The 18,100-nt window shown below is 44.1% G+C and overlaps 1 protein-coding gene across 1 annotated transcript in view; it reads left to right on the top strand.

The window, feature by feature from the left end:
* The first annotated feature begins 1,313 nt into the window (after positions 1 to 1,313).
* The window catches only part of ADRA1D (adrenoceptor alpha 1D), a 239,342-nt gene continuing 222,555 nt past the window's right edge, over positions 1,314 to 18,100 (top strand). The window contains exon 1 of the mRNA XM_040335488.1: positions 1,314 to 2,679. Within this exon, the coding sequence (XP_040191422.1) occupies positions 1,752 to 2,679 (928 nt within the window). The 5' untranslated portion in view covers positions 1,314 to 1,751. The remainder of the gene's footprint in view (positions 2,680 to 18,100) is intronic.

Genomic DNA, 18,100 nt, shown 5'->3' with positions numbered 1-18,100 from the left:
AATTTTAGTACAAGCCAGAGATGCTGGCTCTTGTAGTTCCTCAGCCTAGTTATCTGTAAATGCTGTAATCATACCAAGTACCCTAGTGCATGCTGGCTCTTGTAGTTCTAGAGACCAGACCATGCTGGGTGATGCAATGCCATTATATAGCAAACAAGGCATGCTGGCTGCTGTAGTTCTACAAACCACTTACTGTATCTAATGGTGTCTATGCTGGATGAGATTCCATGTTAGTAAAAAAAACAAGCCAGGCATGCTGGCTCTTGCAGTTCCACAGACCACTTATCTCCTGGGGTCACTAGTATCAGGGACAGGACCCCAGACCATGCTGGGTGATACAATGTCTTTATATAGCAAACAAGGCATGATGGCATGATTAGGCGCTTACTGCACCTAATGGTGTCAATGCTGGATTATATACAATTTTAGTACAAGCCAGGCATGCTGGCTCTTGTAGTTCCTCAGCCTAGTTATCTGTAAATGCTGTAATCATACCAAGTACCCTACTACATGCTGGCTCTTGTAGTTCTAGAGACCAGACCATGCTGGGTGATGCAATGTCATTATATAGAAAACAAGGCATGCTGGCTCTTGTAGTTCTACAAACCACTTACTTTATCTAATGGTGTCTATGCTGGATGAGATTCCATTTTAACAAGCTCTTGAAGTTCCTCAGCCTAGTTATCTGTAAATGCTGTAATCATACCAAGTACCCTAGTACATGCTGGGTCTTGTAGTTCTGGAGACCAGACCATGCTGGGTGATGCAATGTCATTATATAGCAAACAAGGCATGCTGGATGTTGTAGTTCTACAAACCACTTACTGCACCTGACGGTGTCAATGCTGGCTGAGATACCATTTTAGTAAAAAAAATACAAGCCAGGCATGCTGGCTCTTGTAGTTCCTCAGTAAATTGGTATTTTACACCCAAGGCAGGCACATGTAATAAAGTCATGGCCATAAATATAAAAATCTCATGAAAACATCTGAAAGCATCCTTGGAATCACCTTGGAATTTCATGGCTCTTCCAGGAAATCATTAATTGGCTTTAACAATAACAACACGCGTATGTAGGCAGGCTAAGCAGCATGCCATGTTTTCCTCTTTCCTGAGAAGAAAGCACACAAGGAAAATCCCAGAGACTCTTTGATCTCACTGTGTATTCTTAGTAGCCATAAACACGGAACCACCTGCCGCCCTCTGGTGGAGATGGAGGATAATACAGGAGCATTCCTTATCACAGAGTAGCAATGAAAGGAGGCGGGGAGGGGACCGGCAAAGTGAATGAAGCACAGCCAGGGTTGCTTTCATTTATCCATTCAGAGAGCTGCTGCCTTTTTTTTTTTTTTTTCTCTCTTGCAAGCAACTCAGGCTGATCTCATGCACTGCACAGGACTGCCATGGAGAGTGGAGTCAGCATCACTCTGTGCCATGTTGCTGGAGGGGGGGATCTGAACCATCATAAAGGGGAGTAGCAATTGCTGTGTTCTGCATTTGACTCAGTGAAGCATCTTTGGGCACAACAATGACACTCACAGGAGGAGGTGCAAGGCACTGAGAAAAGTTTTAGTGCTGACACCTTTCTGGAGAAGCTCTCATTGCCTCTCAGCATGTGGGACCAAAGAGTGAGTGCCAGCCTGGGATTTGGGGCAGGAGAAGACTTACTGAGACCCCTGGAGATAAGATGTGCCAACCTTCAGCCATAGGATCTGGATCTGCTTCTTATATGGAGAGGAGCTTGGATTAACATGACTTGGTTAGAGCCCAGCAATGAGAGCCTGTGGAATGAATCAAGTGCCTACCTGCCAGGTGAGAATGGGACTGATAATGGCACCTCCCTGGCAGAAGCTTTGGACCTGCAGGCTCTGAGTGTGGGCATTGTCCTGGCAGTTTTCATCCTCTTTGCCATTGTTGGGAACATCCTGGTGATCTTGTCTGTGGCATGCAACAGGCAGCTGCAAACGGTCACCAATTATTTCATCATCAACCTAGCCATAGCTGACCTCCTGCTGAGCACCCTGGTGCTGCCCTTCTCTGCCACCCTGGAGGTGCTGGGCACTTGGGTCTTTGGTAGGATCTTCTGCGACATCTGGGCAGCTGTGGATGTCCTCTGCTGCACTGCTTCTATCATGAGTCTGTGTATCATATCCATAGACAGGTATGTAGGTGTCAAACATTCCCTCAAGTACCCAACTATAATGACTGAGAAGAAGGCTGTGGTCATCCTCATCGTCCTGTGGGTGTCCTCCATGGTCATCTCCATTGGACCTCTGTTGGGTTGGAAGGAGCCTCCACCAGAGGATGACAGCCAGTGCAGCATCACTGAAGAACCTGGATATGCCCTCTTCTCTTCCCTCTTCTCCTTCTACCTGCCCCTGCTAGTCATCCTCATCATGTACTTCAAGGTCTACATTGTGGCCAGAAGGACCACCAAGAGCCTGGAGGCTGGTGTCAAGAAGGAAAGGAACAAGTCCATGGAGGTTGTCCTCAGGATTCACTGCAGAAGTTTAGTGGAGTCCAATGCCAACTCCAGGAACAAGGGGCACACTTTTAGGAGTTCTCTGTCTGTCAGGCTGATCAAATTCTCCAGGGAGAAGAAAGCAGCCAAAACGTTGGCCATAGTGGTTGGGGTGTTCATCCTCTGCTGGCTACCTTTCTTCATTGTGCTACCATTAGGTAAGTGGGCACTGCCTATAACCCACCACTTGTGGTTTGAGATCTCAGGTTTTATCAGCATTTCTATTGGTAAACGTGAAAGTTGTTACATTTGTTGCTGTTTTGTTGTTTCAGTTTATCCATTTGTGTATGTTTTGTAGCTGTTGTTGTTATATAGTAAGGACTTTATTTTATGTTTGTATTATTGCTATGTACAAGTGTTCTGTAACACTATACATTGTTCCTAATCTGCTTGTTTTACGCTTCACTTCACATCCTTACTGTCGTTGCCAGTGTTGATTTTGGCAGCAAATTTCGATTGTGTTTAGAGCCCATTCACACCTAGGCGTTTTGTCGCCTGTAGCGCGACGCTCACAAACGCCAGAGGGACCAAAATACATGAAAGTCTATGGGGATGGTTCACATCTGAACGCTGATGCGCCTGACACCCATCGCCTGTAGCCAAAAAAAGTTCCGGACCCTTTTTTGTCGCGCGTATCGGGCGGTTTGGGCATATTTGAGCGTTTACATTTCCCATAGAAAGTAATGGAAACGCTCGATTCAAGCGACTTGCGAGACAACGGGCGTTTGCTACGGGCGTTTCGTCGCTTTAATCAATAGAACTTGTCGCCCATGCAGAAGATTAAAAAAATCTACCAACATAGCAACAAGTGATGAAAAGATGATAGTTTTTCCTATTGGCTAAAATAAAAAACGTCAAAGTACAAAAACGTCGGACAACGCTGTATGCAAACGCGCAAATAAGCATGAATACGCCGAACGACCGACGCTCAGGTGTGAATGCAGCCTTAGTCTTAATCTTAGGACTAAAATGGCATTTCAGTTTTAGTCCCATTTTAGTCTTCTGCAATTGTTTTAGTTGTATTTAGTCGACTCAGGGGCAGATCCACAGAAGAATTATGCCGGCGTATCTAGTGATACGCCGCGTAATTTCAAAGTTCCCGCGTCGTATCTTTGTTTTGTATCTACAAAACAAGATACGACTGCTTCTGGGCTCGATCCGACTGGCGTACGTCTTAGTACGCCGTCGGATCGTAGGTGCATTTTTCCGCCGGCCGCTAGGTGGCGTTTCCGTCGAAATCCGCGTTGAGTATGCAAATTAGCTAGATACGGTGATCCACGAACGTACGTCGGGCCGGCACATTTTTTCACGTCGTTTGCGTTTGGCTTTTTCCGGCGTATAGTTACCCCTGCTATATGAGGCGTACTCAATGTTAAGTATGGCCGTCGTTCCCGCTTCGAATTTTGAATTTTTTACGTTGTTTGCGCAAGTCGTTCGCGAATAGGGATTTGCGTAGAATGACGTCACCGTCGTAAACATTGGCTTGTTCCGGTTTAATTTCAAGCATGCGCACTGGGATACCCCCACGGACGGCGCATGCGCAGTTGAAAAAAAACGTCATTTACGTCAGGTCAAGACGTATTTACATAAAACACGCCCCCATCACATCCATTTGAATTGCGCGCCCTTACGCCGCCAAAGATACACTACGCCGCCGTAACTTACGGTGCGCTTTCTTTGAGGATACACAAAAAAAAGTAAGTTACGGCGGCGTAGTGTATCTTAGATACGCTACGCCCGACGCAAATATGCGCCGATGTACGTGGATCTGCCCCTAAATCTCCAGTACATTTAATGCCTCGTACACACGATCGGAATTTCAGATGGAAAAAGTCAGATGGAATTTTTTCATCAGATATTCCGACCGTGTGTGTTACCTTCGGACTTTTTCCGACGGAGTTAGAAAGAGAACAGAACGGAAATTCCGTTCATCTGTATGGAACTCCGACGGAGAAAAAAAACACGCATGCTCGGAAACAATTTGACGCATGCTCGGAAGCATTGAACTTAATTTTTCTAGGCTCGTCGTAGTGTTGTACGTCACCGCGTTTTTGACAGTCAGAATTTGGTGTGTCCATGTGTATGCAAGACAGCTTGAACGGAATTCCGTCGGAAAAACCCAGTCGGAGTTTATTCCGACGGAAACTCAGATCGTGTGTTTTAGGATTAAAATGGCATTTTAGTTTTAGTCCCATTTTAGTCTTCTGCAATTGTTTTAGTTGTATTTAGTTTTAGTTTTAGTCTTTTAACTAAAATGCCATTTTAGTTTTAGTCTTATTTTAGTCATCTCAATTGTTTTAGTTTTAGTCTACTAAAATAGTATTCATTTAGTCGACTAAAATCATTTAGTCGACAAAATGAACACTGCTATTTGCTAACAATTTTAAATAAGGATCAATGCTGGACATACAATTTAATCCAGCTGTCAATATTATTATTATTATTCCAGCTGTCAATATTATTATTATTATTATTATTATTATTATTGAAAAGAATGAATAGAATGGGACAGTGGCGGACTTATATGGGGGGGGCAAAAAATAATATAAAACAATATAGAAAAAATACATAAAAAAATAATAATATAATACAATATAAAAAGTATATAAAATATCTAATGATTCAAAATTACTTTCTTTAGATAAAATAATAATATAAAACAATATAAAAAGTTAAAATATATAAAATAATGAATAATAATAATAATAATAATAATAATAATAATAATAATATATACATTATACAATGATTAAAAAGAAAAATGATATAATAATATAATATAAAACAATATAAAAAGTATATAAAATATCTAATGATTAAAAATTACTTTCTTTAGATAAAAGTATTTTGGCAAGTAATATTTTGCCAGCCATCATCCGTAAAGTCTTTACTTTGGACAGAAGGGGCCCCCTTCTATGCAAAAAATAATATAAAACAATATAATTTTTTTATAAATAATAATAATAATATATATAATATACAATTATAAAAAAAGAACATAAAGAAAGAAAAATGACATAAAATAATAATAATATAAAACAAAATAAAAAGTATATAAAACATCTAATGATTACATTTTTTTTTTTTAAATGTAGCTTGGCAAATAATATTTTGTCAGCCATCATCTGTAAAGTCTTTATTCTGGACAGAAGCCCCATCTATGCAAAAAATGATATAAAACAATATTAACAAAATGATATTTAATAATAATATATACAGTATACAATGATTAAAAAAAATACTTTTGTTAAATAAATGTATCTTGGCAAATAATATTTTGCCAGCCATCATCTGTAAAGTCTTTATTCTGGACATAAGCCCCCCCCCCCTCTATGCAAATAATATTATAAAACAATATAAAAATATATAATAAATAATAATATATATATACATTACTTTCTATTAATAAATGTATATAATATGTTTCCGGCCATCATCTGTAAAATCTTTACTCTGGACAGAAGGGGCCCCCTCTATACAAAAAGTAATATAAACCAATATAAAAATTATAAAAATATATATAAAATAATAAAAAATAAACAATGAAAAAATATAAAACAATATAAAAATAATAAAAACTAAAAAAATAAATAATATATAAAATATACAATGACAAAAAAATGTAGTTTCTTTTAATAAATGCATCTTAGGAAATAATATTTTTCTGGCCATCATCTGTAAAGTTTATACTCTGGACAGAGGGGGCTCCCTCTATACAAAAAGTAATATAAAACAATATAAACATTATAAAAAAAATAAACAAATAAATAATAAAAAATATAAAACAATATAATCAAATATATAAAATAATAAAAAATATATAAATAAAATATATAATAATAATAAAATTACTTTCTGTTATTAAATGTATATTGGGAAGTCATATTTTGCCGGCCATCATCTGTAAAAGTCTTTCATCTGTACTGGTATATTGTATCGTTTTTAACAACACTATTTTGTCAGCTCAAGCAAACCACACAGAGAGCACTACGAATGCAATGCGCGTGTGTACGCATGACCTCAGAATGACATTGTATTGTGCATTTTAAAAATGTGTGACTGTCATTGAGAATGTAAACTAACTCTGTGTATGAGGGGCCCCCCGAACCTGAACTGCCCAGGTCCCCCCCCCCCCCAGGTTTAAATCTTGCCCTAGGAGGGGGCATTGGACACTAAACATCTAAACTGGATCACAGATATTTTTATTTTAGAAACGTAAAGGAAACCTACCAAGGAGCCTGTCGTCGTTCACTTTTCCTTCTGAAAATGCCACCTGCCTGGCTGTCATAGGGACCCAAAACAAGTGAGCTGATCAGGTTTATTTATGATCTAAATAAGTGTTCTGGATATGTGACTCAGAAAGTAATGAAGACAGAGTGCCAGAAATATAGCAATTTCAGGAATGATCACCTCTGTATTACTCTCACCATAGGTTGATTTTAAAAAATACTAAGGGCCAGATTCACATAGAAGAGCGGTGGCGTAACGTATCGTAGATACGTTACACCGCCGCAATTTTTCATCGCAAGTGCCTGGTTCACCAAGCACTTGCGATGAAAACCTACGCCGGCGGCCTCCGGCGCAAGGCGGGCCAATTCAAATGGGCGTGTGCCATTTAAATTAGGCGCGGTCCCGCGCCGGACCTACCGCGCATTCTCCGTTTCCAAACTCCCGCCGTGCTTTGCGCGAAGTGACGTCATTTTTTTGAACGGCGACGCGCGTAGCGTAATTCCGTATTCCCGGACGGCTTACGCAAACGACGTTATTTTTTAAATTTCGACGCGGGAACGACGGCCATACTTTACACAGCAATACGATTGCTGTGTAAAGTTAAGGCACCAAAAAAAACGACTAACTTTGCGACGGGAAACTAGACTAGCGGCGACGTAGCGAACGCAAAAAAACATCAGGGATCGCCGTAACTCCTAATTTGCATACCCGACGCTGGTTTACGACGCAAACTCCCCCCAGCGGCGGCCGCGGTATTGCATCTTAAGATCCGACAGTGTAAAACAATTACACCTGTCGGATCTTATGGATATCTATGCGCAACTGATTCTATGAATCAGTCGCATAGATAGAAACAGGGATACGACGGCATATCAGGAGATACGCCATCGTATCTCATTTGTGAATCTGGCCCTAAAGTCCTAAAATCCCCTCTTGCAGTGAGGTTCCCCCACAGTGCAAGGGTTAGATGCTCGTTTAGATCTAGGGTACTGGAAAAAAAATGTTTTACTCACCTGATCCCTTGCTCGATCCCCTGGCAACTGGCACTCTCCTCCCCTCTGCTCCAGCGGTGGACTGTGCGCTGGCGTCCTTACATCCAATGCAAAGCTATGGGTGTTGATGGCGTCAGAGGACCTGCGACAGTCTGAACATTGGGGGGAAGAGGCTGCTGGGACTTGTCTAGTATTGCAGAGGGGTCCGGCACCCTAGACTAGTCTTCCTCACAACCTTTTCAACATAGAGGAACCCCTGAAATAAATTTCCGGTGTCAGGGAGCCCCTGATAAAAATGACTATATCTACAACTCATGATACATTAGTGTGATGGTCAGCGGGAAGAATGGTCCTTACACCTGTGGTCTTTGGAAATAATTCCCCCCTTACAGATAGCTGAGTGGCCGGGCAATCTTCTGGGACCTGTGACGTGTCCCAGAAGATTGCTGGGAGAGGAGGAGTCGCCTTGGCGGCCCGGAGCGGAAGTGGGAGCTGGGTACCTGTGAAAACTAGGTACCCGCTCCCCCCCCCCCCAAAAAAAAATTGTTAGATGGTCAGGATGCCACTTTTGGGATAAACTCTGCTTTAACTGCTTGCTGCCCACCGCCCGTCAAGTGACGAAGGGGCGGTGAAGCTCTCTTTCTCGGATGACGTCATATGATGTAGTCCCAGAACGGCATCTATTGGTCGCGCAGCGCTGCGATCGTGGCCGTGCCGCGTTGCTATGACACAGCGCAACCCCAGATCTCTATAAATAGTCGCGGCTCTTTAACCATGTGATCGGCTGTGTCCAATCACAGCTGGTCACATGTAAACACGGAAATTCCGATAATCATCTCTCATCGCTTCACACTGACCGAGTGTGTGGCGAGGAGAGCCGATCAGCGGCATCTCCTCACAGTCAGTGCTGCCCATTAATGCCCGTCATTGTATCCCAACAATGGCCATCATTGCTGCCCATGAGTGCCGCCCATGCCACCTATCAGTGCCCACCAGTGCCAACTATCAGTGCCCACCAGTGCCACCCATCAGCGCTGCCTCTCAGTGCTTATCAGTGCCACCTATCCATGCCCATAAGTGCCACCTCATCAGTGCCCAAGAGTGCAGCCTATCAGTGCCCATCAGTGCCGCCTCATCAGTTAGTTTTGCATTACTGTGACCCGTTTTCATCAGAGACCTGGCTGAAATCCTTTCACTGCTGACGTTACAGAAGACGGTCCAGGCTCTGCGTCATCACGACAATGGAGTCGGGATCCGCCAGATCCCTGGACCGCCTCTCAGCGAGCTGCTAAGAGCCTGAGTCGGCTGCCCCTCCACAGCTCAGCGCTCCAATGAGCGAGGAGGGAGCAGAGCGGAGAGCTGTGATTGACAGGCAGCAGCTCTCTGCTCGAGGTGCTGTGAGAATCGAGTGATCTGTGGGGTTCGATCGCTCGGTTCTCAGTGTTAGAGGTGTCGGGGGGACAGATGCAGCATTGAACTGATTCTGCATCTACCTAGGTATGTATGAATCTAAAAAAAAATACCTACTTCAGTTGTAAGTAGCGCACTAAAGCCTTCATTGAAATGCCACATTATTCAGTTTGATAAAATGAAGAGCCAATATAAAGGAAAAGAAGTGCAGTTACCCAATCATTTTTGTCAGTTAAAATAGTTGTAAAGCCTGAAGGTATTTTACTTTCATGCACTGTATGCATGAAGGTATAAAATCTTCAGTATGCAACTCCCCCTAGAGCCCCCCCCCCCCAATACTTACCTGAGCCCTATTGCGATCCAATGATGTGCTCAAGAGCGACTGCTGTCTTGGCTCTCTGCCTCCTCATTGGCTCAGAGACAGCGACTGGAGGCATTGGCTCCCACAGCTGTCAATCACAGGCAGTGAGGAGGTAGCAGAGGTGGGGACGAGCCCCATTCTGTGTGTCTTATGGAGAGAGAGGGGCTTGGGAGCGAGCATGCATGCGTTGCTATGGAGGGCACTCAGAAGGGGGGAGGAGCCCAGAGTGCCAGCAGGAGACCCGAGAAGAGGAGGACGGGGCTGCTCTTTGCAAAACCAACTGCACAGAACAGGTAAGTACAACGGACCAGATCCACAAACGAATTACGCCGGCATATCTATGGATACGCCGCGTCATTTTTAAAAATGCCCCGTCGTATCTGTGTTTTGTATCCACAAAACAAGATATGACTGAATCTGGGCTCGATCCGAAAGGCGTACGTCTTAGTACGCCGTCGGATCGTAGGTGCATATTTACGCTGGCCGCAAGGTGGCGTTTCCGTCGAATTCCGCGCCGAGTAAGCAAATTAGCTATATACGGCGATCCACGAACGTACGTCCGGCTGGCGCATTTTTTTACGTTGTTTCTGTAAGGCTTTTTTCGGCGTATACGGTAGTTACCCCTGCTATATGAGGCGTATCCTATGTTAAGTATGGCCGTCGTTCCCGCGTCGAATTTTGAAAATGTTACGTCGTTAGCTTAAGGCCCCATACACACGATAGAATTTATCCGCGAATACGGTCCAGCGGACCGTTTCCGCGGATAAATCCTCTCGAGGATTTCAGCAGATTTTAATGCGATGGAGTGTACTCACCATCGCATTGAAATCCGCGCCGAAATCCTCTGGCGATGACGTGTCGCGCCGTCGCCGCGATTATGACGCGGCGACGTGCGCGACGCTGTCATATAAGGAATTCCACGCATGTGTCGAATCATTATGACGCATGCGGGGGATCCCTTCGGACGGATGGATCCGGTGAGTCTATACAGACCAGCGGATCCATCCGTTGGGATGGACTCCAGCAGATGGATATGTTCTGCATGTCAGCAAATATTCGATCTGCTGGAATCCATCCCAGGGGAGATATATCCGCGGAAACAGATCCGCTGGCGTGTACACACCATAGGATCTATCCGCAGAAACCCATTCGCTGGGATTTTTCAGCGGATGGATTCTATCGTGTGTACGGGGCCTAAGTCGTTCGCGAATAGGGCTTTGCGTAGAATGACGTCACCGTCGTAAGCATTGGCTTGTTCCGGTTTAATTTCGAGCATGCGCACTGGGATACCCCCACGGACGGCGCATGCGCAGTTGAAAAAAAACGTAATTTACGTCGGGTCAAGACGTATTTACATAAAACACGCCCCCATCACATCCATTTGAATTGCGCGCCCATACGCCGTCTAAGTTTCGCTACGCCGCCGTAACTTACGGCGGAAATTCTTTCAGGATACAAAAAAAAAAACTGTAAGTTACGGCGGCGTAGCGTATCAGAGCTACGCAACGCCGGACGGAGGAATGCACCGCGCTACGTGGATCTACCCCAACATGTTTGTTATTAAAAAAAAAAAAAAGTGATGAGATGTGTTCTTTGCATACTTTCTGCTCTAATGTGATTTGTTTTCCTGTATCAGAGTTAAAAGGAATACTGAGTGGTGGAAAATCTAAAGCCTTCCCTGGTGAACGGCTCTACTAATCATATTGGATCTGCTTGTGTTGAGTGGAAATCTATGTAATCAGTGGTGTTCTAATAGGCAGGGCAACCCACACAGCTGCTATGGGGCCTGGGGGTAGGAGGGGGCCCCATTAAATTGATACGAAAGGCTTAAATTAAAAAAAGATATAACAATAACAAACATGTTATACTTGCTTGCTCTGTGTAATGGTTTTACACAGAGCAGCCTCTTCCCCCCCCCCCCCCTTCACAACTACCTTAAAAAGTCGGTTAAATAAAACTCTGCAGTCTAGAAGTCGTTAGGATTTTCCTTGTCAGAGACCCCCATTGTTTTCTAAGTGTAATTAGGATAATTCGTTTAATGTATAACTAAAGGCAATTTTTTTTCCGTTTTGGATAGAGTGGAGATGGATCAGAACGCTTATCAGTTTTTATGGCTGTCTGTGACCCCATTAAAGCGGAGTTCCGGCCACAATTTCACTTTTTAAATATAAATACCCCTGTAATACACAAGCTTAATGTATTCTAGTAAAGTTAGTCTGTAAACTAAGGTCCATTTTGTTAGGTTGTTACAGAATTTAGACACTTTATAAAATAGAAATTGACTGGGGCCATCTTAAGTGTGGGCATCATGAAGCCAGACTGTATGACTTCCTGGATTTCAGCCTTGCAGATCTCGCACATGCTCAGTGCTGCACAAGCAGTGTCAGATCAGGTTTCAGCACCTGTGCTGTCCGAGTCACATGATTCTTTGAGACTGGGGAGTGCACAGACTCCTGGAAAGTTACACCCACTACATTCCCAGGAGTCTGTGCGGTGTAGTTTTGGAAGCATTAAGCACCTAGGTGCAGGAATTGGGAAGATTAACTATTCTGCCTAGCAACAACACTTTGAAGGCATCTAAAAAAAAAAAAAAAAAAACGTAAAGGACTAATGACATGTTTTCAAAACTACTGATGTAATGTTATATTTATGGGTGGAACTCCACTTTAACCTTTTCACAAATCATGCTATATCTAAATGACAGCTAGGGCTCAGTCACACGTTTCCGGGAGGGAGTCTATAGATGTGCTGTGATTGCTCTTACCATGCGCCCCCTGCGGCGTGCATCGGCAGGGATCTGTGATTGCCGTGTCCTTTGGACACAGCTGCTTACAGATCGGGGTAAAGAGCCAATCAGAGCGGCTCTTTACCACGCAATCAGCTGTGTCTAATCACAGCTGATCACAGTGTATACAGGATTTGCTGGTTATTGACAATCCTCCCTTCACACTGACAGCGGTGGGGAGATAAGAGCCGGTAAGGCCGCGTACACACGGTCGTTCCAAACCGATGAGAATGGTCCGACGGGCCATTTCCATAGGCGTGCGCAGGGAGTATGCCAGGTGTGCCTGGGCACACCCTAATCACTCTGTGCATTGCCAATTTCCCCTACTGCCCAGGCTTCCCTCTGTTTTTTGCCCCCCACAGTGCTGCTGGTTTATTTCCTTTCCTCTCCTCTACCCCTGGCTGTTATGGGGGATGTTTCAGGATGGAGAGCAGGGGAAGGGGCTAGCCCATGGGTGCCCAACCTGTGGGCCCCCAGCTGTTGCGGAACTCCAAGTCCAATGAGACACTGCGGTCAGTTACAAGCATGACTCCCAAAGGCAGAGGCATGATGGGACTTGTAGTTCCGCAACAGTTTGAGGGCCACAGGTTGAGCACCTATGGACTAGTCAATATGTCATTGACTGGCCCCTTCCTTTTCTAAATGAACATAGTGAACACACTCGCTCTCTGTGTTCATTCATAGCTGAAGCATATTATATTGTGATTACTATGCTTCAATTTGTGAATGAACAGGAAGCTTCTCAGCAAACCCCTCCTATTCATTCCCTGTGCAGTGCACTGAGGCTGCAGAGAAAGGGGTGTGTATTTGAGCTTTGGGGTGCACACCCTAATACAATGGGCTGTGCACACCTATGGCCATTTCCATCGGTTCACCGCTGAAATGGCCTGATGGTCTGATGTGCGTACACACCATCGTTCCAAAAACCGATCGGGTCAGAACGCGGTGACGTCAAACACACGACGTGCTGAATAAAACGAAGTTCAATGCTTCCAAGCATGCGTCGACTTGATTCTGAGCATGCGCGGGTTTTGAACCGATGCTTTTGCGTACTAACCATCGGTTTGGACTGATCGGGCAGCGGTCCATCGGTTCGGTTTTGTATCCTGATCTCCCAGTGAGGAGCTGTGGAAGGGGGGTGGGGATGGGGTTGTCAGCAGGAGGCAGAGAAGCAGCAGTTTACAAATTTTCCCAGTAAGGAGCTGTGTGGGGGTGTGTCAGCAGGAGGCAGAGACCCAGCAGTATACAGATTTCCCAGCGAGGAGCTATGCAAATGTGCATTTCAGCAGGAGGCAGAGAAACTGCAGTACACTGATCTCCCCAGGGAGGAGCTATGCAGGGTGTGTGTGTCACAGAAGGCAGAGAAGCAGCAGGACACTGACCTTCCCAGGGAGGAGCTATGTAGGGGGAGGGGGGTTTGTCAGAAGGAGGTGGAGAAACAACAGTACAATCTTCCAAGTGAGGAGCTATGCAGGGGCAGAGAAAGAACAGTACATTAATCTAATGAGTGAAAAACTGTGGGGGTGGGGGGGCAGAGCTCCCAACTAGAATGCAAAGAAGAAAACTGACCACGCTAAGTTGGATGTGCTTTGTAGTGTTGAGCAGAATATGCCATATTCGATTTCGCGATATATCTCGAATATATATTCGAATATTCGAGATATATTCGCTAAATTCGAATATTCGTGATATTTTATCGAAATGAAATTATTGCGATTTTTCGCTATTGCGAATGCGAAAATAATTGCGATTTTTTGATAACTGCGGTAGGAGCACTCTGATTGGCTCAGAATATTCGTGATATTTTATCGAAATATCGCAACATGCGAATGCGATATTTATTGCGCAATTTCGAGAAATGCTGGAGGAGCGCTCTGATTGGCTCAGAATATTCGTGATATTTTATCGAAATATCGCAACATGCGAATGCGATATTTATTGCGCAATTTCGACAAATGCTGTAGGAGCACTCTGATTGGCTCAGAATATTCGTGATATTTTACAATACAAAATAATTGCGAATATTCGGCAAATGCGGAAGGAGCACTCTGATTGGCTCAGAATATTCTTGATATTTTACAATACAAAATAATTGCGAATATTCGGCAAATGCAGAAGGAGCACTCTGATTGGCTCAGAATATTCTTGATATTTTACAATACAAAATAATTGCGAATATTCGGCAAATGCAGAAGGAGCACTCTGATTGGCTCAGAATATTCTTGATATTTTACAATACAAAATAATTGCGAATATTCGGCAAATGCAGAAGGAGCACTCTGATTGGCTCAGAATATTCTTGATATTTTACAATACAAAATAATTGCGAATATTCGGCAAATGCGGAAGGAGCACTCTGATTGGCTCAGAATATTCTTGATATTTTACAATACAAAATAATTGCGAATATTCGGCAAATGCAGAAGGAGCACTCTGATTGGCTCAGAATATTCTTGATATTTTACAATAGAAAATAAAAAGTGTTTTGCATTGGTGGTGATTCTTTACTCTATCCATCTGTCACAGCCATTTGTCAATCAAACACCTTGAAGATTGAACACGTTCATGCTGCATGCTTTGGACTTTTTTTCACTTCACATATCAAAGACATTTTTATGAAAGATTATTTTTCTATTATTGGGACTATATTTCTTTATATATTTGTTTCACTGTGTATTTCACAAGTTATTTGCGCTTGCTTATTTTATAATTTGCCCACATGTCTTGTCACTAGACATATTTTTTATTCTTGTAGAGCGACTCCATTTTCTGTCTTGTATTAATTTATGTTGTATAACATTTTTGAGTTGCTGCTGTATTCTCCCCTTTTTTAAGGTATGCGCAATTTTTTCCTTCTTACAAAAAATAATAATATCAAACATACAAATATTCATAACATACACATACACAAAGCCCCCCCCCTTTTGCATCAGAGACAATCAGAGTTCTCCTACCACAGTTATCGAAAATTCGCAATTATTTTCGCATTCGCAATAGCGAAAAATCGCAATATTTTTTTTTTCAATTTGGCAACATAAAAGGATCGCCTCAGCTTAGCTACTCTGCCCAGGGTCTCTAATCATACCAGCAATGCTTTTAGACGTCGATAGGATGTGATCTGTTTTAAAAATCAAATTGAAAAAATGCGAATATTCGGAATTGCGAATATTCACCGCGAAATTCGAAATATAGCGCGATTTCTCGAATATGCTATATTCGAGCCGAATATTCGCAATGCGAATATTCGTGAGCAACACTAGTGCTTTGGTGGCTCAACACGATTGACACGATTCACCTCTGCAGCTAGGGGTTCGGATCCCGGTCTCAGCTACATGTGAATTGAGTTTGGTGGTCTCAGCCCGGCTCCTGGTGGGTGTGCTATGCGAGGTAAGCCTGCGCTTAGTACTCCCACCCCCCTCCCACAAAAACCACCACACTTACACGCGCACTCGAAATTGGGTTAACATGCACGCACTTTGACCATGCGGTCTCTAAAAAGAGAGGCGAAGGACTAACGGGGCTGGTTGAGCGGGCAAATCCTCTCACTCCCTTATAGGGAGTCCCTCTGCCCCGTTGGGCTTCAAAGCGGAGCTGGTAGGGCGGGCTGTGTGGGAGGACCCCCTCACACACCCACCATTGCCACCCGGGGCATGGAGAAAGGTGGCAGATTGCCTCTGGGGGAGGCCTGCCTACTCCCAACTCCTGCAGTCCGGCTCCTCTCTCGAGTTCACGCACAAAATGCACTTTAAAAAAAGAAAAAAAAAAAGATGGATGTGCTTTAATGCCTGGCATGGTCAGTTTTAGGAACACAGTAGGAAGTCTGGCAGGATCACAAATTTCGCACAAAGGAGCACTACAGAGAGAACAGAACACTTTTGAATACAATACATGGTAGAACAGGCACATATCAGGAGCATGAAAAGTTGGGGTAACAAACACTTTAACAGCATCAGAAATCCTCCGTTTGTACTTCTGGAAAACATATAAAAGCTCCTTGACCCGGAGTCCTCTTTTTTTTCGGGGCGTTTCATGTTTATTGTGATTGGCCACAGTTTGCGGCGTATTAAGAACCTCGCCATGGGGGGGAGAGAAGAAATAAAAGTGCCTCTCCTCTTGTTTTCTGGTGTACACAGGAGGTCCTGTATCCGCCCAGCGTGCCCTTTGATTGTGTAAATATCAGACGTCTTTTGAGTTCGGTGTCGGGATGGTGTTACACAACAGGTTGTAGGGAAGTGTTATTTCTTCCCCTCCTCGCTCTGCTGGGTGACAGAGCCGCCTTTATGTGAGCGCTGAAGGCTCGCTGATCCCAGCACGGCTGATAAGTATGTTTGGCACAGAGGAAAGTTGTCTGCTAGGTCTTGGCACACGAGCGCGGTGTGGAGTAGCAAGCTGACTGCTAATGTTAATCCCGCTGAGCTGTCATATGTCTGCAGAGCGGGGTATTTACAATTAGTCATCAGTACCACCTGCACTGCATGCTGAACACGGGGCCAGGGATTCATTTTGGCCATTTCTTTGGAATCCATTAACATCAATCAAACCCATAAACTGGCTATTAGACATGTGCATTCGTTTTCGTCCGAATTTCGTGTATTTTCGCTATCGTTTTAACAAACGAAAACGAACGCGCAGAATCCGAAATCTGACATAAAAAAATGCTTTATTTTCCTTTTCGTTGCTACAACAGTTTGATATTGATAGGATATTTGACATGACGCTGACAATATCGATCTGTGTCTATCGTATCTGTGGTCGAATGTGCCCTCTATTAATCCAAGATTATTCTACATAGAGAGGAAAGATTCGACATTATAGAGACAGTGGGGTGGATTCAAGAAGCAATTGCGCCTGTGTAACCATAGGTTACACAGCACAATTGCTTACTTGCCCCGGCGTAACGAATGCTCCTGATTCAGGAACCTCGTTACGCCGACTGCAGCCTAAGATCTGCGCGGCATAAGGCTCTTATGCCCGCATATCTTAGGCTGCATTCTTGCGTTGGCCGCTAGGTGGCGTTCCCGTTGTGCTCAGTGTATAGTATGCAAATTGCATACTAACACCGATTCACAACGTTGCGCGAGCCCTGCGTACGCAATTTACGTTGTTTACGTACGGCGGTTTTCGCGCAAGGCTGCCCCTGCTATTAGCAGGGGCAGCCCATGTTACGTATACCCGTCGTTCCCGCGTCGCGAAATTTGAATTTTACGTAGTTTGCGTAAGTGAATCGTGAATGGCGCTGGACGCCATTCACGTTCACTTTGAAGCAAATGACGTTCTTGCGACGTCATTTGCCGCAATGCACGTCGGGAAACTTTCCCGACGGAGCATGCGCTCTACGCTCGGCGCGGGAACGCGCCTAATTTAAATGATTCCCGCCCCCTACGGGATCATTTAAATCGCGTGCTCTTGCGCCGGGCATTTTGCTGGCGCGCCCGCGCAATTTACGGAGCTTATGCTCCGTGAATCGAGGGCAGCACAAAAAAATTGCGGGGGCGCAGGGCAAAATCGTTGCCCTGCGCCTCCGTAATAAATGCGCAAATCTCTTTGAATCTGGCCCAGTGTTGGGGTAGATCATTCGTTATGAACGGCGAAGATTCGACGAAGCAGCGAAAAACATACAAACGTCGAATCTGTCATTGAAGGCTTATGGTGTCTGTCGAATGTTCTAAGAAGATTCGACAAGCAGCTAAACTGTACATTTCGGTCAAATTCCCAGCCCATAGACTATAGCAGAATTTGAATGTTGGTTGACTAGTAATAATAATTTATAAATATAATTATTACTAGTGTCATACAACATT

The sequence above is a fragment of the Rana temporaria genome, chromosome 1 (genome assembly GCF_905171775.1).
Source record: "Rana temporaria chromosome 1, aRanTem1.1, whole genome shotgun sequence".
Classification (NCBI taxonomy): domain Eukaryota; kingdom Metazoa; phylum Chordata; class Amphibia; order Anura; family Ranidae; genus Rana; species Rana temporaria.
This window is presented reverse-complemented; position numbering and strand designations above follow the sequence as displayed.